The 27,221-nt window shown below is 38.1% G+C and overlaps 2 protein-coding genes across 3 annotated transcripts in view; one reads left to right on the top strand and one right to left on the bottom strand.

Annotated features, from left to right (window-relative positions):
* Positions 1-25,214, top strand: part of NUDT6 (nudix hydrolase 6) — a 52,077-nt gene extending 26,863 nt beyond the window's left edge. For both annotated transcript variants that reach the window (XM_047718378.1, XM_047718377.1), the window contains 2 exons: positions 20,078-20,132; positions 24,532-25,214. In XM_047718378.1, the coding sequence (XP_047574334.1) occupies positions 20,078-20,132; positions 24,532-24,929 (453 nt within the window). In that variant the 3' untranslated portion in view covers positions 24,930-25,214. The remainder of the gene's footprint in view (positions 1-20,077; positions 20,133-24,531) is intronic.
* FGF2 (fibroblast growth factor 2) overlaps positions 24,594-27,221 on the bottom strand; it is a 62,820-nt gene continuing 60,192 nt past the window's right edge. The window contains exon 3 of the mRNA XM_047718380.1: positions 24,594-25,584. Coding sequence (XP_047574336.1) covers positions 25,399-25,584 — 186 coding nt within the window. The 3' untranslated portion in view covers positions 24,594-25,398. The remainder of the gene's footprint in view (positions 25,585-27,221) is intronic.

The raw sequence follows: 27,221 nt of genomic DNA, 5'->3' as shown, positions 1-27,221 counted from the left end.
TTTCATATTATTCTTTTATGATTTATTTCTGTGGTGTTGGTTGTTATATCTCCTCTCTCATTTGTGATTTTATTTATTTGGGTCCTTACTTTTTTTTCTTGACACATCTGGCTAGAAGTTTATCAATTTATTGATTTTTTTCAAAGGACCGGTTCCTGATTTCATTGATCTGCTCTGGTTTTTTTTAGTTTCTGTATCATGTCTGCTCTAATCTTTATTGTTGCCCTCCTTCTGCTGGTTTTAGGATTTTCTTTTTCTTTCTTTCTTTCTTTTTTTGGTCCATATGCCAGGGGTTTATGCATTTGAGCTTATCATTCCATTTCTGTTTTTCTAAGTGACAATTTAAAATAGCAACAAAGTAATACCCTCTTTTGGCTTAGGAGAACAAGAGACTTCAACATTAATTCAGTAAATTCAGTTTTTTCTTGTTCTTTTTCCATCTTCATTATGTGTGAGGTTAGATTGTTTATTTGAGATTTTTCTTGCTTCTTGAGGTAGGCCTATATTGCTATAAACTTCCCTCTTATAACCTTGTTTGCTGAATCCCAAAGGTTTTGAGCCATTATGTTTTCAATTTTATCTGTTTCCATTTACTTTTGTGTTTCTTCTTTTATTTCCTGGTTGACCCATTCATGTTTAATAGCACATTATTTAATTTCCATGTGTATGTGGTCTTTCCAGAGTTTTCCTTGTGGTTGACCTGTAGTCTAATAGCTTGTGGTCAGAAAACATACATGGTATATCTTCTATCTTTTTTAATTTGTTGAGGCTTATTTTGTGGCCTAATATGTGATCTGTTCTGTAGGTTGTTCCATGTGCACTTGAAAAGAATGTGTATTCTGTTTTAGGATGGCATGTTCTGAATATATCTGTTAAATCCATCTGGTCGAAGGTGTCATTCAAAGCCATGGTTTATTTTTGGTTTTCTGATTAGATGATCTGTCCATTGATGTAAGTGGGGTGTTAAAGTTCCCTACCATTATTGTATTATTATCGATTAGTTCCCTTATATTTGTTATTAGCTGTTTTATGCCCTTGGGTGTCCCATGTTGGGTGAACAAATATTTACAATTGTTATATCTTCTTGTTGGATTGTCCCCCTTATTATTGTATATTGTTCTTGTTACAATGTCTGCCTTAAAGTCTAATTGCCCAATATGAGTATTGCTACTCTGGCTTTCTTTTCACCTTCCCAATCTTTAACAATCTTTAAGCCCTTAAAGCCTTTAAAAACAGTCTGTAAGTCTTTCTTTTTTTAATATTTTATTTATTTGACAGAGAGAGAAACAAGAGAGGGAACGCAAGCAGGGGGAGTGAGAAAGGGAGAGGCGGGCTTCCCACTGAGCAGGGGAGCCCGATGCAGGGCATGCTTACTATGATGCAGGATCCTGGGATCATGACCTGAGCTGAAGGCAGATGCTTAATGACTGAGCCACCCAGGCACCCCAACAGTCTTTCTTTTGGTATACAATGAGAAAAGAAATAAGTCAGGAAATTTCACCTCCTCACCTCCATCTCTTACCCTTATGCAATGATGGCAAAAATCTGGTCCACTCTTAAATGTTAGATTTGATGACAGTTAATTTGTCAGTTAAGAAAAAGGAGAGTTTTAAATCATTTGGTATTTTTGAGTTGAGGGTGGGAGTAATGGTATCTCTACAGATACAGGGATATTGGTAGAGGGGAAATGATGAATTCGTTACAGAGAATATGAGGTGAAGTTGAAAGAGATGTTTAAGTGGGAGTACCCAGACATTTCTTTTCATTCCTCCTGATGAATTATTGTATACAAGAAAGGTGTGTGAGTTGAAACATATTAAATAATGAATTTCTTTTACAATTTCCACCATCATGACCCACAGTATTTTAAAACTCTAAGCAGTGCCTTTCATCCACAGGAGTGGATACAAGGAAGATATTGATATTCTGAGTCTAAGATTGCATGGCCTAGCCCCACTGGTCTCTTTAAGAGGTTTTGTGGGGGGACTTTCCATGGCTTCCATACAGCTACAATTCTACCTATTCTATAAAGTTGTGCTCTGTGGAGTCATGCCATATAGCACGGTGCCACTCCAGGATAAATAGGTACATACCAAACATATGAAAGAGACAACTGAACACAATGTTCTAAAAACATAAAAGATAAAAGGAAAATAATTTCAGGCATCATTGGTATAAATAGTTGACTGGGATGAAGTAGTTGAAAAATAAGAAGAATAACACACACCTGTTGTCTGTCATAGGCCAAAGAGGTTGGAGGAGTTGAGACATGATAATAGTTGAATCATAATAATCTATATTCTTCACATGTCTAGATCTGAATCAGTTAACCATTCTTTGAAATAAACTATTTGGAAGTGAGGACTTCTCTGATACCACTTTAGGAATGGAAGATAGGAGCACCTGGGTGGCTCAATTAAGCATCTAACTCTTGATCTTGGCTTAGGTCATGGGATCATGGGATTGAGCCCTGCTTTGGGCTCCACAATGGGCATAGAGCCTGCTTAAGATTCTCTATCTCGGGGCGCCTGGGTGGCTCAGTGGGTTAAAGCCTCTGCCTTCGGCTCGGGTCATGATCTCAGGGTCCTGTGATCGAGCCCCGCATCAGGCTCTCTGCTCTGCGAGGAGCCTGCTTCCCTCTCTCTCTGCCTGCCTCTCTGCCTACTTGTGATCTCTCTCTGTCAGATAAATGAATAAAATCTTAAAAAAAAAAAAAAAAGATTCTCTCTCTCTCCCCCTGCCCCTCCCCCCAAGTCATGCACGCTCTCTCTCTCTAAAAAAAAAAAAAAAAAAAGGAATGCAAGATAAACACCCAGAGAGCTTTTTGTCTGTTGCAGTTCATGGATTGTGAATATGTGTCCTTTTTAGAAAAGCTTGAGCTTAATTGTTTTAGAACATGTTAAACTTCAGTTGTGCCCCAAATTCTATGTGTAGTAATAAAAGTTAACATTTTATAGAATGTGGGGGAACATGAGTTCTCTTATTCTCTGTATGTAGGTTACTTATTGGAAGGAAGTTAAATTATTAATTATGTAAACATACTCCATTTTGGTACAAGATATATCATTTAGAGAAGAAATTGGCTCTATACATGGAGAACTAGAACTCTGATCCTTTATTCTACTTTTTTTTACTTTGTATGCATGTGTATGACATTTGAAAGCAGAATTATCAGCATCTGCCAACTTGACCAGCCAAGGGATATTCCATGGCAGCTTAGCCATTCCGAGCTTGTTTCCCTGATAAAGTAATTTCTTCCCTTCCTCTTCAACAATTTTGATCTCTTGTTCTTATTTAACAACCAGACTAATATGACTACTACACTCTAAGCAGTTTTTCAGAGTTGGCTGAGCTATCAAATAAGAATCTATGTAGTTACTTGTTTTTTAAAATACAGAAATTCATAAACAAACCTAGGTCTAATAATTTAAAAATTGGTTGCAGTCTTAAAAAGAAAAGAAGCGGGGCGCCTGGGTGGCTCAGTGGGTTAAGCCACTGCCTTCGGCTCAGGTCATCATCTCGGGGTCCTGGGATTGAGTCCCGCATCGGGCTCTCTGCTCGGCAGGGAGCCTGCTTCCCTCTCTCTTTCTCTCTGCCTGCCTCTCCGTCTACTTGTGATCTCTCTCTGTCAAATAAATAAATAAAAATCTTAAAAAAAAAAAAAAAAAAAAAAAACAACGAAAAGAAGCTTCCCTGGCAGCTATAGCTGAACTGTCTTAGCCCAAACCTATACAATGTGATGTTTTTGGAGGTAAGTTTTTTTCCTTGCAAAACCTGCCAAGAAAAATGATTTAACAAGTTCACCTTATAGAAATCAGTTTCTAGAGTGATATGTATTACAGTAGTTCAAAAGGAAAGAACTGAGTTGAGTTATACTTTTAAAATAGGACAATAGTCAAAACTAAGTATAGGCATACCTCCTTCTATAGTGTACTGCTTTATTGTCTCCCAAGATACTGTGTTTTTTACAAATTGAAGGTTTATGGCAACCATCAAGATCTGTCAATGCCATTTGTCCAACAGCATTTGCTCACTTCGTGTCTCTTGTTATATTTTGGCAATTCTCACAATATTTCAAGCTTTTTCATTATTACTGTATTTGTTACGGTGATCTGTGATTTTTGATCTTTGATGTTATTATTGTAATTGTTCTGGGCCACCACAAAGTGTGCCCATATAAGACCACAGACCGAATCTATAAATGTTGTGTGTGTTCTGACTGCTCCACCTACCAGCCATTCCTCTGCACCCCGCACCTCTCTATATCTCTCTCTTTCCCTCTCTGTCCCCTCAGGCCTTCCTATTCTACAAGTCACAACAATTTGAAATTGGGCTAATAACCCTGCAGTGGCCTCCAAGTGTTCAAGTGAAAGGAAATGTCACACATCTCTCACTTTAAATCAAAAGTTAGAAATGATTAAGCTTAGTAAGCCATGTTGAAACCCAAGACAGGGTGAAAGTTAGACCTCTGACACAAAACAGTTAACCAAGTTGCAAATGCTAAAGGAGTAGTCCTAGAAGGAAATGAAAAGTGTTACTCCAGTGAACACACAAATGGTAAGAAAGTGAAACAGCCTTATTGCTGATATGGAGAAAGTTTCAGTGGTCTGAATAGAAGATCAAAGCAGCCACAACATTCCCTTAAGACAAAGCCTAATCCAGAGCAAGGTCCTCACTCTCTTCAGTTCTCTGGGGGCTGACAGAGGTGAGGAAGCTGCAGAAAAGTTTGAAGCTAGCAGAGGTTGGTTCATAGGTTTAAGGAAAGAAGCCATCTCCATGACATAAAAGTCCAAGGTGAGGCAGCAAGTACTGATACAGAAGCTACAGCAAGTTATCCAGAAGATCTAGCTCAGATCATTAATGAAGGTGGCTATCCTAAGAAACAGGCTTTCAATGTAGATGAAACAGCCTTCTATTGGAAGAAGATGCCATTTAGAACTTTACTAACCAGAGAGGAAAAGTCAATGCCTGGCTTCAAGCTTCAAATGCCAGACCTACATTCTTGTTAGGGGCTAATGCAGCTAGTGACTCTAAGTTGAAACCAGTGTTCATTTACCATTCTAAAAATCCCAAGGCCTTTAATTTTTTTTTTTTTTGGCATGTTTGTTTGTTTGTTTATTTATTTATTTATTTATATTCTGTTAGTCACCATACAGTACATCATTAGTTTTTGATGTAGTGTTCCATTATTCATTGTTTGTGTATAACACCCGTGCTCAATGTAATCCATGCCCTCCTTAGTACCCATCACCAGGCTCACCCTTCCCCCCACCCCCTCCCTTCTAAAACCCTAAGTTTGTTTTCCAGTGTCCATAGCCTCTCATGGTTCATCTCCCACTCCGATTTCTCCCCCTCTTCATTTTTCCCTTCCTTCTCCTAATGTCCTCCATGCTATCCCTTATGTTCCACAAATAAGTGAAACCATATGATAATAGACTTTCTCTGCTTGACTTATTTCACTAGCATAATCTCCTCCAGTCCCACCCATGTTGATGCAAAAGTTGGGTATTCATCCTTTCCGATGGCTGAGTAATATTCCATTGTGTATATGGACCACACCTCTTTTATCCATTCATCTGTTGAAGGGCATCTCGGCTCTTTCCACAGTTCGACTGTTATGGACATTGCTACTATGAACATTGGGGTACATATGGCCCTTCTTTTCACTACATCTGTATCTTTGGGGTAAATACTCAGTAGTGCAATTGCAAGGTCATAGGGTAGCTCTATTTTTAATTTTTTTAGGAATCTCCACACTGTTTTCCAAAGTAGCTGCACCAGCTTGCATTCCCACCAACACTATAAGAGGGTTCCACTTTCTCCACAACTTCTCCAACATTTGTTGTTTCTTGCCTTGTCAATTTTTGCCATTCCATCTTTTGTATGTCTTCTTTGGAGAAGTGTCTGTTCATGTCTTCTGCCCATTTTTTACTTGATTATTTGGTTTTTGGGTGTTGAGTTTGAGAAGTTCTTTATAGATCTTGGCTATCAGTCCTTTCTCTGTAGTGTCATTTGCAAATATCTTCTTCCATTCTGTGGGTTGCTTCTTTGTTTTGTTGACTGTTTCCTTTGCTATGCAGAAGCATTTTCTCTTGATGAAGTCCCAAAAGCCCATTTTCTCTTTCATTTCCCTTGCCTTTAGAAACATGTCCTGAAAGGAGTTGCTGTGGCCAGTGTCAAAGAGGTTACTGCCTATGTTCTCCTCTAGGATTTTGATGGATTCCTTTCTCACATTGAGGTCTTTCATCCATTTTGAGTTTATTTTTATGTATGATGTAAGAGAATGGTCAAGTTTCATTCTTCTGTATATAACTGTCCAATTTTCCCAGTACCATTTATTGAAGAGACTGTCTTTTTTTCATTGGATATTTTTTCCTGCTTTGTCGAAGATTAATTGGCCAGAGAGTTGAGAGTCCATATCTGGGCTCTCTATTCTATTCCACTGATCTATGTGTCTGTTTTTGTGCCAGTACTATACTGTCTTGATGATCACAGCTTTGTAATATAGCTTGAAATCAGGCAACGTGATGCCCCCACCTTTGTTTTTCTTTTTCAACATTTCCATGGTGATTTGGGTTTTTTTATGGTTCCATACAAATTTTAGGATTTGTTCCAGCACTTTGAAAAATACAGTTGGTATTTTGATCTGGATGGTGTTGGAAGTATAGATTGCTCTCGGCAGCATAGATATTTTAATAATGTTTATTCTCTCGATCCATGAGCATGGAATGTTTTTCCATCTTTTTAAGATGGAAAGATAGTAAGATAATTGCCTTATTCAATTTTTTTCATGAGTGTTCTATAATTCCTAGAGTATAGATCCTTTACTTCTTTGGTTAGGTTTATTCCAAGGTATCTTAGTGGTTTTCGTGCTATTGTAAATGGAATTGATTCTCTAATTTCTCTTTCTACAGTTTCATTGTTAGTGTATAAGAAAGCAACTGATTTCTGTGCATTGGTTTTGTATCCTGTCACATTATTGAATTGTTGTATGAGTTCTTATAATTTGGGGATGGAATCTTTTGGGTTTTCCACATAAAGTATCATGTCATCTGAAAGAGAGAGAGTTTGACTTCTTTGCCAAGTTGAATATCTTTTATTTCTTTTTGTTGTGATTGCTGTTGCTAGGACTTCTAGTACTATTTTGAACAGTAGTGGCAAGAGGGGGCATCCTTGTGTTCCTGATCTCGACGGTAAGACTGTCAGCTTTTCCCCATTGGGAATAATATTTTTTCATATCATTTTTTCATAGATGGATTTTTCATAGATGGGGTTTTTCATAGATGGATTTTATTAAGTTGAGGAATGTTCCCTCTATCCCTATACTATGAAGAGTTTTAATCAAGAAAGGATTCTGTATTTTGTCAAATGTTTTTTCTGTGTCAATTAAGAGGACCATGTGGTTCTTGTCTCTTCTCTTATTTATGTGTTCTATCACATTGATTGATTTATGAATGTTGAACCACCCTTGCATCCCAGGGATAAATCCTACCTGGTCATGGTGGATAATCCTTTTAAGGTACTGTTGGATTATATTAGCTAGAATGTTGTTGAGAGTTTTGACATCCATATTCATCAGGGATATTGGTCTGAAATTCTCCTTTTTGATGGGGTCTTTGCCTGGTTTGGGGATCAAAGTAATGCTGGCTTCATAGAAGGAGTCTGGAAGTTTTTCTTCATTTCCATTTTTTTAAACAGCTTCAGGAGAATAGTTATTATGTCTTCTTCAAATGTTTGGTGGAATTCCCCGGAGAATCCATCAGGCCCTGGACTGTTGTTTTTTGGGAGGTTTTTGATCACTGCTTCAATTTCATTACTGATTATGGGTCTATTCAGGTTGTCAGCTTCTTCCTGTTTCAGTCTTGGTCATGTATAGGTTTCTAGGAGTGCATCCATTTCTTTCAGGTTGCTTAATTTGTTGTCATATAGCTGTTGATAATAATTTCTTTTTTTTTTTTTTAAGATTTTATTTATTTATTTGACAGAGAGAGATCACAAGCAGACGGAGAGGCAGGCAGAGAGAGAGAGAGAGGGAAGCAGGCTTCTTGCTGAGCAGAGAGCCCGATGTGGGACTCGATCCCAGGACCCTGAGATCATGACCTGAGCCGAAGGCAGCGGCTTAACCCACTGAGCCACCCAGGCGCCCGATAATAATTTCTGATAATTGTTTCTATTTCCTTGGTGTTAGCCATGATCTCTCTCCTTTCATTCATAGTTTTATTAATTTGGGTCCTTTCTCTTTTCTTTTGGATTTGTCTGGCCAGTGGTTTATCTATCTTATTAATTCTTTCAGAGAACCAGCTTCTAGTTTCATTGATGTGTTCTTCTGTATCTCTGGTTTCTAACTCATTGATCTCTGCTCCAATCTTTTTTTTTTAAGATTATTTATTTATTTGACAGACAGATCACAAGTAGGCAGAAAGGCAGGCAGAGAGAGAGAGGAGGAAGCAGGCTCCCTGCTGAGCAGAGAGCCCCATGTGGGACTCGATCCCAGGACCCTGGGATCATGACCTGAGCCAAAGGCAGAGGCTTTAACCCACTGAGCCACCCAGGCACCCCAATCTCTGCTCTAATCTTAATTATTTCCCATCTCATGCATGCGTTAGGTTTAATTTGTTGTTGATTCTCCAGTTCCTTAAAGTGTAAAGATATTTTGTCTGTTTGGAGTTTTTCTGTTTTTTTTGTTTTTGTTTTTGTTTTGTTTTTTTTGAGTGAGGCTTGGATGGCTAGGTATTTCCCTCTTAGGACTGCCTTTGCCATATCCCATAGATTTTGGATCAATGTGTCTTCATTGTCATCGGTTTCCATGAATTGTTTAAGTTCTTTGATTTCTGGATTGACCCAAACATTCTTGAGCAGGATGGTCTTTAGCTTCCAAGTGTTTGAGTTTCTTCCAAACTTTTTCTTGTGATTGAGTTCCAGTTTCAAAGCATTGTGGTCTGAGAATATGCAGGGAATAATCTCAGTCTTTTGGTATCAGTTGAGACCTGAATTGTGACCCAATTTGTGGTCGTTCTAGAGAAAGTTCCATGTGCCCTCGAGAAAAACGAGTATTCTGTTGTTTTAGGGTGGAATGTTCTGTACATATCTGTGAGGTCCATTGGTCCAGTGTATCATTCAAGGCTCTTGTTTTTTTGTTGATTTTCTGCTTAGATGATCTATCTATTGCTGAGAGTGGAGTGTTGAGGTCTCCTAAAATTAATGTATTATTATCAATATGTCTCTTTATTTTGGTTAACAGTTGGCTTATGTAGTTCGTATCTCCCATGTTGGGGGCATAGATATTTACAATTGTTAGATCTTCTTGTTGGATAGACCCTTTAAGAATGATATAGTGTCCTTCTGTATCTCTAACTACAGTCTTTAGCCTAAAATTGAATTTGTCTGATATGAGAATAGCTATCCTAGTTTTCTTTTGAGGTCCGTTGGCATGAAAGATAGTTCTTCATCCCTTCACTTTCAGTCTAGATGTATCTTTAGGTTCAAAATAAGTCTCTTGAAGATAGCATATGGATGGATCCTATCTTTTTATCCAATCTTCAACCATTCCGTTTTATGGGAGCATTTAGACCATTCATATTTAGAGTGATTATTGAAAGATAAGATTTTATTGTTATTGTTTCTGAAGTCCTTATTTCTATAGATTATCTCTCTATATTTCTGTTCTATATCATTCTTGGGGTCTTTCTCCTTTTATAAAACCCCCCTTAATATTTCTTGCAAGACTGGCTTAGTGGTCACATTCTTTCTGTTTCTGCCAGTCCTAGAAGCTCCTTGCCAGATAAAGAATTCTTGGCTGCATATTCTTCTCATTTAGTACTCTGAATGTCTTGACAGCCCTTTCTGGCTTACCAGATCTCTGTGGTCAGGTCTGACATTATTCTGATGTTTTTCCCTCTGTACCTAAGGAATGTCTTCCCCCAATTGCCCTTAAAATGGTTTCCTTGGTCCTAAAATTTGCGAGTTTTACTATTACATGCCTGGGGGTTGATCTGGTCTCCTTGATCTTGGGAAGGAGTCTCTCTCCCTCTAGGAAACAAATGCTTATTTCATTCTGCAGATTAGGGAAGTTCTCAGCTATGATTTGGTCAGCTAAATCTTCTAGTCCTCTCTCTCTCTCTCCACCCCCTCAGGGATCCCTATAATTGTGACATTGGAACGTTTCACGGAATCATTTATTCCTCTAAATCTGTTTTCATGGATTTTAAGCTGTTTGTTACAGGCCTCCTCTTGCTCCTTATTTTCTATCAGTTTGTCTTCAATATTGCTAATTTGTTCTTCTGCCTCATTTACCCTGTTAGAGTATCTAGATTATATTGTATCTCATTGATAGCATTTTAAAGTTCTGCCAGATCCACTCTTATTTCTGTCCTTAGGGAATATATGTTGCCATTAATAGTTTTCTCCAGCCTGACTAGTGTCTTCATAACTGCTACCCCGAAGTGTATTTCTGACATCTTGCTTAGATCCATATCCATTAGATCTGCAGGAGAGGCCATTGTCTCTGGGTCTTTTCCTTGTTGGGTGTTCCTCCTCCTAGTCATTCTGTTGAGTTGTGGTTGAGGAGATGTACAGCTGAAAATATCATCCACAATCCAAGCAAGGTGCACCCTGTGAAGGTTCGGAGCAATCAGAAGACACCACCAAAAAGAAAAAGAAAAAAACAAACCCAGCCAAAATGAGACCCAAGAGTAAGATTTATAAAATACAAAACAAAAACAAACAAAAAGAGTGACAAAACAACAACAACAACAAAAAAGGAACCCAAAATTAAAGGGGGGGTGGGTAGTGTCGAGAAGATGGCTATAATCCCTCTATATGGGTAAGGAAGGGTATTTCAGTTCTTCCTGGGTGTATCTTGTTCTTTTTGTTAGAGAACTCTATTTCCCAGAGATACAGGAAAATTAAAATGGGTATGTATATAAAGGTAGTATTGAATGGGGAAAAAAGCTTATATCTATATAAGCTTATATTGAAGTTTATCTCTCTCTATATATATATATATAATAAAGATATAAAAGAAAAAAGTTTATGGAAAAGTTCAAGTTAAAAAGTTGCTATGGAATATGTTGTATTAAACCTCTAGTTGAAATGATAAAGAGGTAAAAAACAACAACCAACAAACATGGAAAGAATTTTAAAAAATTAAAAATAAAGAGAAAAGTTGTATCTAAGAAATATACAGGCTGTGAGGCAATACCAGGAGCTTTGTTTTCCCCTGGTGTTGGGGTTTTACAGTTTTATGGGGATCCTATGGTTGTTGTCCTCTTATTCTATAAGCTTGTCTGCTGGGAGAGGGGTCTAGCACATTATTTCTCAGTCCTGCTTGGGCAGAGTTGGTCTGCCCCCCCGAATCCCCGTCAAGGGACTGGGTTCCACTGAAACCAGTTCTTTGGGCTTTTGTTCTCTGGAGGCTTCTCATGCCTTTTCAGAGTGTCCAGAACAAAGTAAACTGCACTCCACCTCAGAGAGAAACCACAGTCTGCTCCTCTCTGAATCCTCCAGAACACACAGACTCCCCCTCTGCAAGTGCCATTGAATACTGCAGCCTCCCACAGGCAGTGCACACCCCCAGCAACCCTCTCAGTTGTTGACCAAGGCCCCCACTTACCTCTGTACCTCGTGCCACCAAAACTGAGAGTGATCCTGGTCCGGGCAAGCCCGGCTTGGTGGCTGCCGTTCCCAGGACCATGGGCTCCAGTCCAGGCTGGGTCCTCTTGGCTGCAGCAGCACCCAGCCACCAGCCCCAGGGACCACTGACTCAAGTCCCTCCTTGATTGGCGGTGATGGCTGCAGCCAGTCCCTGGACCATGGGCTTAGGTCTGTACCTGCAACCAACCAGTCCCCAGCATTTGTCCCTTAAGCCCCTTTGTTCTGTTTGAGCCCTGTTATCAGTCCTTTCCAGTCTTGCAGCCTCGGGTCCCCAAGTGCAGGGCACATTTGTACTGGTGTATTACTTTCCAGTGGCTTGCTTCTGGTGGCTCCCTCCCTCTTCTGTTTATCCTCTGATATTTGTCTGCACAATCCCAGCTACATCTTGTGTACCTCTTGACTGATGATCCTCTGCCCCCATGGAGATCCAGACATGTATAATCTTACCTCTCAGGCTGATTTCATGGGTGTTCAGGGTGGCTTGGTAGATTTCTGGCTAAATTCAGGGACCGGTTATAAAGAAGTCCCCCACTTCTCTGCCCTCTTGGTGTAACTCCCCAAAGCATTTAAGAATTATGCTAAATCTACTCTACCTGTGGTCTATAAATGGAGCAACAAAGTCTAAATGTAAAATGTTTACAACATAGTTTTACCAAATATTTCAAGCCCATTGCTGAGAATTGCTGCTCAGAAAAAAAGATTCGTTTTGAAATATGACTGCTTATTGACAGTGCACCTGTTCATGCAAGAGCTCTGATGGAAATGTACAATGAGATGCATGTTGTTTTCATGCCTGCTAATACAAGATCCATTGTGTAGCCCATGGATCGAGGATTCATTTCAGCTTCCAAGTCTTATTATTTAAGAAATACATTTTTTAAGGCTAGAGCTGCCATAGCTAGTGAATCCTCTGATAGATCTGGGCAAATTGAAAACGATCCAATATAAGAATTTTTCATCTACATTGAAAATCTGTTGTTTATGTAGCCATCTTGAATCTTGAGATGGAATGGACCCTTGGTGAAGATGCTATGGGGAATGTTGAAGTGACAGTAGGGGATTTAGAATATTACATAAATTTAGTTGATAGAGCAGCAGCAGGGTTTGAGAGAATTGACTTCAATTTGGAAAAAGTTCTGTGGGCAAAATGCTATTTGACAGCATCACATGCTACAGAGAAATTATTCATGAAAGAGTCAGTAGATATAGCAAACTTTTTTATTGTTTTAAGAAATTGCCACAACTACCCCAGTTTTCAGCAGCCATTACCCTGATTAATCAGCAGTCATCAGAATTGAGGCTTGACCCTACACCAGTGAGAAGATTATGACTTGTGCTCTATATTATGTAGCTACTTAAAACAGCATAGCAACCTATTATCATCCTCATTTCACAGGCTGGGAAACATAACCAGAGTTAAGTCTTAAAGTACTCTTACAAAGAACTTTTCCTCTACGAGCTTAGGTACTTGAGGAGCCTGTGAATTAACTGACAGCAGATTAATATAAAAGTTTGGGGAGTACTCCCTGAACAACCAGGAGTAGGGGTTTGTATATCAGGAAAAGGGGAAGGGAGAAATAGGACTTCTGTGTGAAATACACATGGCACCTTCTGATGTTTGATTACGCAGTGGCCCATCTGTGTGCTCAACATTTGTTTCCTTCCTGGCTGGAAGCTGGCACCATGGGGTGTATGGCAGCTTCTTTTCAGAAAGTTCTGCCTTTAATCAGATAAGGGCAACTCAGAAAAGGCTTCTTTCTTCATCTTGCTAGATCTCAGATGTCTTCAGTTTCAAGTAATCTTTATGCCATTCTGGTGGGTTATGCGTCCCTTCATTTGGGGCTACACATAGCTAATGCAAAATAAGAAATGCTATTCAGCTGCTGCTGGTATCTTTGAACTCAAAAAGGCCTAGAACCCACACCCCTGAAATGGAGGCTTCAGCTGCCTGGTGGCTCTGGGGAAGGGGTGCACAGTGAAGTTTATGTTGGAAATTGTAGGAGAATTGCAAACTGCATTTGGCCAATGCTCTGGAAAGGAACTGCTATTGTCAGAAGGAAGCGGCATTTCTAAGGCAATCCAGAGCCACAAGCGTATGGAAAGCCCGGAGGAGGCAGACAGAAAGGGCTGGTCCCCTCTTCCTGCTCCAGCCTTGCAGTCTGTTCCTGGAGCCTCAGAGGGAGTGAGCTGGCAAAGCAGAGGCTGGTTGGATGGGTCCCAGCTCCAGTATTGGAGGAGGTGAGGAAGAGCGTGGAGGGTGGCGCTGAGAGACAATAGCAGCATCAACTTACTAGAAATGCACATTCTTACGCCTCACTCCAGACCTGATGAATCAGAAATGCTGGGGATGCTGCTCAGCAATTTTGTGTTAAGAAGCACCCCCAGGTGATTAAGGTACAAGCAAGTTAGAGAACCAGTAAACTATAACACTGAGCTTCCAATCTCTTCATTTGCTGATTTTCAAACATGCTAATGATTGGTTCTTTAAGAATGAGAAAGTGCTACTTTTCAGAATCTAGCTGTGATCCCCCTCTGCTAATAGGACAAATTCAAATTATATAAGACTTTGGTTTCCTTATGAATTAATTGGAATGATACTCCTGCTTAGGGTTTTTACCTCTTTTTAAGTTATGACAGTATTTTTTGAGCAATAAAATATAAAAACAGTATTTGTGTATAGTTCAGTATTGTAATAAAAACTGCAAAGTGAGACACTGAATCATATCTAAGTTCTGTAATTGTGGTATTAGGTGGAACTTAAGCATGAGTGATAGCTATTAACCATAAATAATAGCATTATTTTCAGACATCTGAGCCAGTTTTTCTCCTTTCCCTTAAGTGCCTCATTCACCCTAGGAATAGTGTAAAGTGTTTCTTGTAGAGGAAAGTTTAACCTTCGCCACAAGCATATGCATACACTGAAACACAAATCCAAAAATGACCCTTAAAACTCATCCTTTCTCCTTTCCTATCTATATATGCCAATTCTTTGAAATAAAATAAACAGTGACTAAAGAACTGAGTTAATAGTAGGATACTATGCATTCGTTCACTAAAGATTACTGATACTACATATACTATTTTGCAGGCTCTGTTCTAAGCACTAAGGAAACATTAGTGAACAAAGTGAAATTTCTACATCTGGAGCTTATATTCGAATGAGTAAGATACAAATAATAAATGAGTAAATAATATATAAGTTGGCGGTAGGTGATAAGAAAAATGTAGTGGTACATGGAGAAAGAGTGACTGGTCTTGCTATATTGTGCATTAATTTCTGTATGCCCCATAGCCTAGCCCTACATAAATTTTTGTTGAATGGACAAATGTACTAAGACATCTCTATAGTAGCTTCTGTCTCTTTGGTACAGTGTTAACACTGTAGTGAGATTTATCTAAACCTATGGTTGTGAATTCTGAAAAGTGAGAGTAGTAGCATTAAAGATTAGAATAGTGGAAATAAAAATCAAATTTCTGGCATTCAACCAAAGTGAAAGGGAAGACCAAGAATGTCAGATCATACAAGAGAACCAAAAGGAGAAGGCTAGCAGATCTGTACTCTTTTTCTCCTTCTCCTACTCCTTTTCTTTCCTTCCTTCCTTCCTTCTACCTCTTTCTCATTTCTTCTTTCTCCTTACTTCTTCTTTTTTTTCTTCTTCTTCTTTTTCTTCCAGGGAATACTTTATTCAAACCCATCAGAGAAATGGACAACTTGGGTCTGTAACAAAGCATTGTGTTTTAAAGCATAGTTCAGTGATTGTATATGAGAATATACACTGCTACATAGAAATTAACTGATCAGAGCACAACTTTTCAATGTTCAAAACAGAATAAGCTTCCCTATAAAAGCAGCACCTTTGTGACATTAACTTTAATATTCCTCTTGTTCTTCTTCCCCCTCTCCTTCCAACGAATCCACACCAACTTCCTCATAATCCTTCTCAAGGGCAGTCATGTGCTCACAGGCCTCAGAAAATTCTCTTTCCTCTCTGCCCTCACCAATACCAGTGAACAAAGGCACTCTTGGCATACATCCAGGTGAGTCCAGGTGAGCTCTGGTCTTGGCAATGGCTGTCGTGTTGTTCAGCATACACACAGCTCACCATACTTTAAGCAGTTTCCACCAGGTACCACAGTGGGAGGCTGATAATTAATGCCAAATTTGAAACCAGTGGAGGACCAGTCCACACACTGGATGGTATGCTTGGTCTTGATGGTGGCAGTGGCAGCATTGACATCTTTGGGAACCGTGTTGCTGTGGTACAATTGTCAGCAAGACATGAATTTACTATGGCAAGGGTCATATTTCATCATCTGATTGACTGGCTCAAAGCATGCATTGGTGATCTGTGTTACAAAAAACCTGTTCATGGTAGGTTTTCTCAACAGAGATGACACGGGCATATGTGGCCAAGAAGTGGATACAGAGATACGGCACCGATTTGGTCTGGAATTCTGTCAGATCAACATTCAGGGCTCCATCAAAACTGGGGGAAGTTGTGATGGAGGAAACAATTTGACCTATCAACCGGTTTAGGTTACTGTAGACTGGGCACTCAATGTCAAGATTTCTCCAGCAGATGATAGCCTTATGGGGTTTCCCTTGTATGTTATTGTTGTCTTTTGCTGCCTGTAAAATTCTATATCACTAATTTTTGCCATTTTAATTACTATGTGTCTTTGTGTGGACCTTCTTAATTTGCTTTTGTTAAAGGTTCTCTGTGACTCCTGGATCTGGATTTCTGTTACCTTCCTCAGATTCAGGAAGTTTTCAGCTATTACTTCTTCAAATAAATTCTCTGCCCCCTGTTCTCACTTCTTCTGGGACATTTACATGAATGTTAAAATGCTTGATAGTATTGCTAAGTTCCCTGTATTCATTTTCTGTTATTACTTTTTCTCCCTCCTGTTCAGCTTGATTGCTTTCCATTACTCTGTCCTCCAGGTTGCTTATCCATTCTTCTGCTTCCTCTAGTCTACTATTTATTCCATCTAGTGTATTTTTAATTTCAGTTCTTCTGTTCATCTCTGATTGGTTCTTTCATATGTTTTTTAATCTCTTGAGGGTCTCATTGAGGTCCCCTACTCTTTTCTCAAGTCCAGTATCTTTATGACCATTACTTTAAACTCTATCACACATATTTCTTATCTCTGTTTCATTTAGTTTCTTGCTGTGATTTTGGCCTGTTCTTTCATTTGGAACATATTCCTCTGTCTCCTCATTTTGTCTGACTTCCTGAATCTATCTATGTGTTTTGAAATTCAGTTATGTCTCCTGCTCTTGAAAGTAGTGGCCTTTTGAGAAAAAGGTCCTGGAGGGCCCTGTTCACCAGAACTTACTCTTCAGGGGTGTCTCTTATGTGTATTGCCATATGCCCTGCTGTTGTAATTGAGCTGCTTTTGCAATAGTATAAGCATGGCTCTCTCCTTCTGTTGTGGGGGCAGAGTTTGGTCCCTATGTTGTTGCGCCAGTCTGGGGCTGCCTTGGGCTTGAGTTGAGTCAGACCAGGCATTTGCCAGAGGTGTGATAGCATCGGACTGCTGGGTGCTGTCCTTCTGTTTCCCAGGGATTATCAGAGGTGCAATAGCATCAAACTGCTGGGTACTTCTTGTGTTAGCTAGGTGTGGGTTGGGATGAGACGAGCTTATGGTCCTCCTACTCCACCATTTTCCCTGGAAGTTGCTGTTATTATTATTATTTGTATTGCTAAGCCCAGTTAATGGGAATTTTTTTAAATTAACCCAAAATTATATGCTCAATTAATTTATGACAAAGGAGGCAAGAATATACAATGGAGAAAGACAGTCTCTTCAATAAATGGTGCTAGGAAAATGGAGAGCTACATGTCAAAGAATAAAATTGGACCACTTTTTAACACTATATACAAAAACTCAAAATGGATTAAAGACCTAAATGGTGCCTGGGTGGTTCAGTCGGTTAAGCATCCAACTCTTGATTTCGGCTCAGGTTGTGATCTCAGTTTGTGAGATTAAGCCCTGAGTTGGGCTCCATGCTCAGGGGAGTCCGCTTCTTTCCCTGTCCCTGCCTCTCTCCTTCTGCCACCCCCATTCCCCCAATCCTGCACACACAGACTCTCTCCCAAATAAATAAATCTTTAACAACATCAAAAAAAGACCTAAGTGGAAGTTTGTTTTAATACTGAAAAAGGTGAGAAGATAAACTCAACCCTCCAATGATCATATCTGCAACATTAACCAGGTTTTCCAAACCACTTAACTTAAGCCTTTCTATCTACCACTTTGAACTAAGTGCAGGCTCAAGCTTTCTGCAAGAGAGGAGAAAGCTTTTTTTTTTTTTAATTATTTTATTTTTTTTAAACATATATTTTTACCCCCAGGGGTACAGGTCTGTGAATCGCCAGGTTTACACATTTCACAGCACTCACCATAGCACATACCCTCCCCAATGTTGATAACCCTACCCCCCCCTCCCAACCCCCCTCCCCCCATCAACCCTCAGTTTGTTTTGTGAGATTAAGAGTCACTTATGGTTTGTCTCCCTCCCAATCCCATCTTGTTTCATTTACTCTTCTCCTACCCCCTTAATCCTCCCTGTTGCATCTCCTCTCCCTCATATCAGGGAGATCATAGGATAGTTGTCTTTCTCCGATTGACTTATTTCGCTAAGCATGATACCCTCTAGTTCCATTCACGTCGTCGCAAATGGCAAGATTTCATTTCTTTTGATGGCTGCATAGTATTCCATTGTGTATATATACCACATCTTCTTCACCTCACACCAGTCAGAATGGCTAAAATTAACAAGCCAGGAAATGACAGATGCTGGCGAGGATGCGGAGAAAGGGGAACCCTCCTACACTGTTGGTGGGAATGCAAGCTGGTGCAACCACTCTGGAAAACAGCATGGAGGTTCCTCAAAATGTTGAAAATAGAACTACCGTATGACCCAGCAATTGCACTACTAGGTATTTATCATATAGAAAGCTTTTCTCACATAAGCTCTTTAAACCCAAGTGGTGCCAGAAAATGCCACAGAGTACCACAAAAATATATAGTTAATCTTTCCATACCTGTGTTTTATGAAATAATAAAATGAAATTAATGTAAGCTGTTTCTAGTCCTTATATCTACAATCTTCCCCCTTCTAGTAAGTTCATAATTAAATCAACAGTCTCTATAGTCAAGTCTAGGTAAAGATTTTAAGTTATTGTTTGGGGGAAGCATTTTCTGCCCCCATTATAACATTTCTTTTGTTAGAAATAGAATTTATGGTGGTGAAATCTAACATTGTGTCAGGAAAAAGACTGGATAGTTTCTATAGAAATAGCTTCTGGAACGATTTCAAAACAAAATCCCAAAGACAGTGTATTAATGTAGAGATATGCATAGAGATATATTTATACATTAATAAAATATGCTTTATAAATTAATCTCAAGTCTGAACCAGACAGGGAAGGATGGAAAGCCTGAATTCTATACCCACAGAATCAACAGTCTGTGGAAACTGGGAACCATGCCATTGGTCTCCAACTTAGACCAGTCAGGAAATGACACATTCTTTATGAAGCACTCATCCAGGAAATGAGTGGGTCAAAAAGCACACCAATAAAAGGTCCATAAACTTGTTTTATGAATGAAGCATGAAGTGTACTATTTGTAAGCCGTAGGACCTTTACGAGTACATAATAATTTTTCATTCTGTTTTGTCATGTTAATATATATATATATATTATATATAACAGAATTGTAACAGGAAGAAAATCATGTCAGCCTTCAGAATATTGTCCCATGCCATTTCATATTTATAATCATTTTTCCCATATGTGCTCTCATTCTAAGAACATATCTTCCCACCTGCCCCCCACCAAAATATGAAATGATACAAACACAAAAACAATGCAAGCTTAAACTAATCAAATTTATTCATACTACCCATGAAAAGCAATTACATATGTACATAAAATCATTAACACACAGAACAAGAGAAATCTGATTAGACACACAATACAGAAAATAAATGTGAAAATTAAAAATAGCATACTTTAGTTATTAAATTTATACTGTACTTTCTACTTATTTATAGCAGCATCTGTAAGATCCATCTATTTGTTAATAGTTAACTAGCAGCAAAATTTTAAAAATTACACAAATTCAGTAGATATTTCCCTCCACTATTTTATTCATACAGAATTTATCACATTAACCAAACAAAACCACTTCTATTTCCTGAAGAAAAAGGTAGGAAAAGATTTCTTAAGTAACCAGTTTCCCCCGCCTGAGAAGAAGAAAGGGTGGAAAAAGGAAGGTGAAGGAAATTTACATGCCATTAGCAAAAGATAACTTCTCAACGCATTGACCAATTATGGGTGGATTTTGTGGGGTCTCTGTGTATGTGTTAGTGAATGAAGCTATGTTAACTTTATTTTCTGACTTTATATTGCAGTTGAAAAATATGTGGAAGTTTCCAGGAGGCCTGTCAGAGCCTGGAGAAGATATTGGTGTGTATACCTTACATATTTTTAATTGGCTTGGAAATGTTCAGAAATTTATGTTTACTTTGTTTGCTCTATAGCTGAAAATAAGATTTTAAATTTTCTAATGGGTTTAGACTGAGACATTTCAGAGAAGTTAATTCAGGGCTAATATAAAGTTAGCAGCAAAACTTGTAATATTACAACTTATCTCACTAGTATAAAAAATACCATTAGGAGCATACCACCTATTTTGCTTAGGGTTGCTTCTAGAGTAATGTGTTTGAAAATTAAAAGTTTTGTATATACATTAGTAAAGTTTAGCATTAAGGGTGATTTGGGATATGACTAATATTGTTCCTGGAATTATACTATAAGAAAACACAAATTCTTGGGGCGCCTGGGTGGCTCAGTGGGTTAAGCCGCTGCCTTCGGCTCAGGTCATGATCCCAGGTTCTGGGTTCGAGCCCCACATCGGGCTTACTGCTCAGCGGGGAGCCTGCTTCCTCCTCTCTCTCTGCCTGCCTCTCTGCTTACTTGTGATTTCTCTCTGTCAAATAAATAAAATCTTTAAAAAAAAAAACAAAACACAAATTCTTGACCATTTCACCACACAAGGATGAATAGTAACTTTTAAATGAACTTCAAAATAAGTATTTATAAACTCAGTTATAGAGCAGTAGTGACTTAATTCCCCTCTATAAAAATTTTATCTGCTATGTATTTTAAATAGTCAGGAAGCCAAAATGTAATAAAATGTCTCATACAAGTGAGTCTCAACTGAGAGTTCCTTAAAGCAACTTCCTGAGCTCAGTATTTCAAACAGAAATGTGACATAAGCTAAGAACTCTGTTACTGAATCTACAGTAAACAGAAGAAAGAATAAAAACGGAGTTTTCCTACCTATTCCTGACCCGTGACTGAGTCAAATGCAGTCTGCATCATAATAAATCAATAGATGCCTCATTTGGTATCACTGTAATTTTCCATGATTTTTCCTCTATATGCATGTCCCCTATTACCCAACATTTATATATAAAGGCAACTTCCTAAGTTATCTTTAAATATTTTATTTAAAAACGTATATATATTTGAAACTTCATTTTTTAAAAATGTCACACAGATTAAAATGCCCTATACACAGTACATAGCCAACTCCTAACAAACCATAAGTAAATTTACTATAATGAGATATATCCATAGCAAATTTTGGTTTTCAGGTACTTATGGATCCTCTGCTTAGAGTCCATTGCTTGGGTCTTCTGTAGAAAGAAGATTTCGTTGTGGTACAAGTGCTAAAAGAGAGGGCCGTTTATTTTGGAACACCTAATTAATCTCACACTACCCTTATGTGATATATGAGAGTGTGTGTGAACTAATTAAATTTATGTCTTACATCGTTACCCAATCTATATTAGGCAAAAATCAGGTACAGAAGGTATGTTGAGCTTCCTCCTCTGCATCTTGCCATCTCAAAAAGTCAGTTGACTTTTTCCTTTTGAATTTTTACAGATTTTGTGAATTTTCAAGCTACTTATATTTTAATGCAAATGAAGAAGCACATTTCCAGGCCAAGTATGCGTAGTTTTAGTTTTAAGTATACTCCAGAACTCTTCAAGTCCAGATTTTAAAAAAAGTGAACTCTGAATTAAGTATTTGTGGTTGGTACAACAACTCACCTATTCAGCCATGAGGAGTTATAAGAAAAGCAGCCCCTGGCATTCCTTGTATTGTGTAGGAGTATTATTAATTAACTGATAAAATCCTGAAACAGCTAGAAATGATAACTGACAATAGAGTTCTGAAAGATTATGTCTGTCTATATTAGAGCATTTCCGTCTTACAACACAATAGATTATTCTTAAGGATAAAGTCAAATTACCCAATAATTATCAAAATTATTTTCTTTAAACTCCTTATTTAGGAAAGTATGTAATATACTTTAGGAATACAGCCATCACAAATGTGCACACATTCATATTAGCTCTTAAGTAGTAAACACTAGTTAACTGAGAAACATTTGTTTGGAATCCTTCATTCTTTGATAATACTAGGTAAATGAAACACTCTTGTCCATAGTGCTTAAAAAACCAAGGGGGTCATATACAAAACAAAATGCAATCTTCGGGCTTTAATATAATACCCTAATAGTACGAAAGTATCTACAAGGTTAAAAATAAAGAAATTGCCTTCCTAAAAAAATTCACTACCATTGACAGGAAGAGAATCTCCTGCATGGTCAAAGGACCATAAAGCAGTGGGGGCTGCTCAGAGCTCATCAGTGCACCAGAATCAGAGGGAAACGCCAGGAAAACCCACAAGCTGCACAGTCTTTCCTATTTTCTTTCAACCTAATCCTATTGTTAAATATTACAAAATAGAAATAATAAAATAAATTCCATTTCACTGTCCTGTAACTAAACAAAACACTGTGTGACATATTTAAACATAGCTCTCAATCGGCAAAAATAAAAACAAACCCTCTTGGTTCTTTAAACATATAAAACAGTAAATGTTATTTCAGTTCGGCTTACAGTACATTAAAATAAAAGTACAAAAGAATAAAGCAGTTTATCGGCATAAAATTTTTTTTTTTAATTCTTGGCAAAAAAGCCTTGGGGTAAAGATTTCCATCTTGAGGTGGAAGGAGTCACTCATACCCAGATTGGAAAAGCACTTATCTACTCATTCAGTTTTTAGTCCAGTCAATGATATGCTGCTTCAAATTAAACTGATCAAACTACCGAGGCAGTGCTGACTTCCAATCAGCTACTAAGGTGACTGCTTAGTAGGGTAGATCCACTCACTAGTCTGTCCTGTGCCTCTATGATACATAAAAAGGCTAGATTCCAAATGAAATGCCAGACTTTGGATTAGTGGTACTAAGAGTTTAACAGAACCCCCATGGTTATTTTTCAAGGTGTTAAAAAAATAAACATTTAAACAATAGCTAAGTGAAATCAGCAAATTTAAGACTAGTGCCACAATCTCAGATTTATTAATTGAATCTAACAGATTTAATAACAAACATATATTGTATTCCAAGCTGAAAATTATTTTTCTTATTAAGAAAGGTTTTCCTTTTATTCACATACATTCTTTCATATTTTTAGTTTAAAACAGTAAGTTCTAACCATGTTTAATCTATGGCAAACCTCAAGGGAAGGGGAAGTCAGCATGTAGTTCAAAATGGCAGACAAATGTCTTATATTTTAGAACACTTTGCTTCCTGTGCATATTTCCAGAGCTGTTTCTTAGTGGGGCGGGGGTCAGGGGGAGACACACCCACAAGCATATGTAGGCAATTAAGACAATCTATAATCAGAATATGTGGAAATTGAGATTTTTTTCCTTGACTTCCCCTTCCTTGCCTATTCTTCACCAGTAGGACTACTGAGAAGGCAAATATAATTTTCTATTTGACAAACAAGGACACAGAAGCATTGAATAGAGGTCTTTGAACAAAAATCTATGCCTGTGGCAATTGTGAAATTGGAAAGCTTCTAGCAAACTGAGCAAAGAAAGCAGTTTTTTAAAGAATTTCTCATGACCACTCTGGGAGACAGTGACAGAACATCCCAAAATTAGAGAAAGCCCATTTAGGGGGTTCTTCTGGAGATTTAGGAAAAGCAATCACAAAAATGTTAATGGCAACCAAAATCCTGCCCCAGAAATTTGCATAATATTGAAAAGAACCAACCTTATAAAATGTGAAACCCTTGTCGTATTATAAAATTCTGTAAATTACAAGTTTTGTTTTTTTTTTTTTTTTTAACGCTTTTGATAAAATAGTTCTTCGGAATCTCAAGGAACAAAGGAAATGCCAAAAGTTACCATACTGGGATTCTGCTGACAGGATAACTAGGGGAGCATAACAGAATGGTTATAAGTGAAACTGCTCTAGGATGTCAGAGGCTTGATAGCCCCACCCAGGATCACCGGGAAGGATTTGAACTGTTCACAGCTCAATACATTCTGCAGCTCTACAGACTCGTGAGGAAGAACGAATCACTTTTTCTCAATACTGATATGTATAAGTTTGGGCGGTTTTGATGTATGACCACAAACAGGATAATAATGAAGAAATATGTGGGAATATTAACTGGAGGAACCTGTGTGTTCAATTTTTGGGAAATAGAGCCAGAAGAAGTTAAAAATGTGATTCCCAAAGTATACAGGTGGGTAAGCCCACACATAGCAGCCAAAGAAATATTCGATATTTCAAAAGCTTCTAAGATGTACACTGGTAAGAAAATACTTTGGTATTTCAGGATGTCCAGAAGGCAAAGGGTTTATGTTGAACACTTTCTTAGGATGGTTTTTTGCTTCTCAACCTTCAGATAATGCTACTTTATTTGAAAATCTTTGATGATTAAAATTCTAAAAATGTGATTCTTACTGATTTGTACATCTTTCTTTTATGTAGGAGACACAGCAGTTCGAGAAGTTTTTGAAGAGACTGGTATAAGATCAGAATTCAGGTCCCTCCTGAGCATTCGGCAACAGCATACCAATCCTGGAGCTTTTGGGAAGTCAGATATGTATATCATCTGTCGCTTAAAGCCACATTCATTCACCATAGATTTTTGCCAGCACGAATGCTTAAGGTGTGAATGGATGGATCTCAGTGACCTGGTCAAGACTGAAAATACAACTCCCATCACCAGCAGAGTTGCTAGGCTGCTGCTCTATGGGTACAGAGAAGGCTTTGACAAGATTGATTTCACCATGGAAGAACTTCCGGCAGTTTACACAGGCTTGTTCTATAAACTCTATCATAAGGATCTGCCAGCCAATTACAGAACTATGACAAGAATGGATTAAATCCATAGTTACATGTTTTTAAAAATTTTAAGTAAATTGCACATGCAGAATAACGTGTGCCGTACAATAAAAAGTAGTGGACATTTGGGGTTAACTAAATATCTGACTTTAATATTCTAATGTTTATAATTTTCATAAGAAAACTTATTTGATGAAAACATGCAAATTTTAAAAGCCTCTTTTCCAAGGAAGCAAATGTATGAAAAAGATTGTAGCACTAAGTAAGCTTCAGTGGATAAAGGAAAATGCAATACAAAAGGTGGAAGTCTATACATTTTCCGGGAATTTTTGTTGCTTTTCTTTAGTAAGGCGATGGTTAAATGTTTACTCTTAGATAAAAAGGTTATCTGATCATTCATCCAAACTGAGCAGATAGCTGTACACATTTTTTTTTCTTTTCTTTCATTAACAAATTTCAAAAATATACGTCTTTTTCCATGTGACATGAGATCAGATGCTGCCGTTAAGATCAGCTCTTAGCAGACATTGGAAGAAAAAGTATAGCTTTCTGCCCAGGTCCTGTTTTGGGTCCAAGTTTATACTGCCCTGTTCGTTTCAGTGCCACATACCAACTGGAGTATTTCCTTGACCGGTAAGTATTGTAGTTGTTAGATTCCAATCGCTCAAAAAAGAAACACTCGTCGGTAACACATTTCTGAAAAATAAAGGAAAAATTAGTAGTTACTTTTATATTTTCATATGAAATACTTATGACACTACACTGCCCATTCTGCTCAACCAGCAGCAGTGCTCTTCGCTTGAGAGGGACAAACTAGTTTGCAAGATTCAACAGACCAAAAGTTTAACAGAATTTAGCTCAGTGGTGGGGTGCAGGAAGGAACACAGCAAGTCAGCAGAAGAGCTTTCAAACGCCTCCTCAGATGAAGAATCCAAGGACCTTCTCCAGCCCCGCCAAGGGACAGACCAGGTATTTAGGCAGCAAGAGCACACAGATGCGATGGGAGCCGCCCTGCCTCGGACTTGAAACACCCCGTGAACACCTTTCACAAAGGGGGTTACGCCCACTAACAAAGAGCACACTACACTTCTTAAAACCCACAGCTGTGGCTTCCAGCTTGGTATTCATGGTGCATCCATATTCCTCCCAGTCCACATGCAGGTGACCAGTCAAGGGTCATTTTTACTTTTATCAGGGTTCCATGCCAGTGATGGAAGGGTAACCCAGAAGTAACCTTCCTGAAGAAGAGGGTTTTGTTAATACTTTACTCACAGAAACAGAACCAATTCCTTAAATTATAGCAATTTTTTTCCAGTGGTTACCATTTCTAAGGCATAAAAACAATATTTTATAGGAAATAGCTAATGTATATAATGCCCAAAAACTATACTGGAACATTATATGTTAGAATTCTCAAAACACTAGTAGATAATGGAGAATAAGTAATGTAGACCATATTGATTTCTGGCAGTGTCTTGCGGAAGAGGAGACTAGTCTCCCTTTTTATTTCAGTTCAGCTATTAATGGGGTAGGGGTAGTTAGCTTTACAAATAGTTAGACCTGGAAATACTATTCCAAGAAATGGAGTCTAATAGGCTGCTACATTATTTCAAGTAAATGTTCAAAAAATCAACTTCACAGGGTAGACTGATGATAGTTACTGGCTTCTGGGGTATGTGTTGGGTGGGGGGGTGTCAACAAGTGATTTACTCTAAGGGAAGAAAGGAAAAATAATTTTTCATATTAAATTAGATAGGAAGAGAGAATTAGAAACTCATAGAAAACCATATAAATTTATACATATTTATATCTATATATAAATACAACATGTATATATAGGTATATGACGTAAACCCAATGAGTTTACCAGATTCCAGCTTATTTCTATATACTCAAATCTAGGAGGGTTAGGAAAACACACATTCAAAAGACTTGAATCTTTTCCCAGATTCTTTAGTTCTAAGATAAACTAAACAGTGGCACAAACTGAGAAAAACATAAATCAATGGACAGAACAATGAAAAGAGCTGGCATAACAACCAAAATGAAAGTGATCTGAATGTAACAGGCATCTCAGTCATCTAAAATAAGGGTGTGGTATTAGATCCTATAATCTGCTTCTAGGGATAAGAATTTTACTGGATATTTACTTGGCTTTAATGTTTTGATCACCGTTAACTTTTAAAAATGGATATACAAACTTATCTAACTTGCCCACTTTTTGCAAGAAATTACTAAAGCAACTTGTCTTTGTGATGCAAATAAATGACAGGTAGCATTACAAAGAAGCATACATTGCACAAGGACACAGCTATGTGATCCATGTGGGGTAA

Source organism: Lutra lutra, chromosome 2 (assembly GCF_902655055.1).
Source record: "Lutra lutra chromosome 2, mLutLut1.2, whole genome shotgun sequence".
In the NCBI taxonomy this organism is placed as follows: domain Eukaryota; kingdom Metazoa; phylum Chordata; class Mammalia; order Carnivora; family Mustelidae; genus Lutra; species Lutra lutra.
The sequence above is the reverse complement of the archived record's forward strand: the minus strand, read 5'-3'. Positions and strand labels throughout refer to the sequence as shown.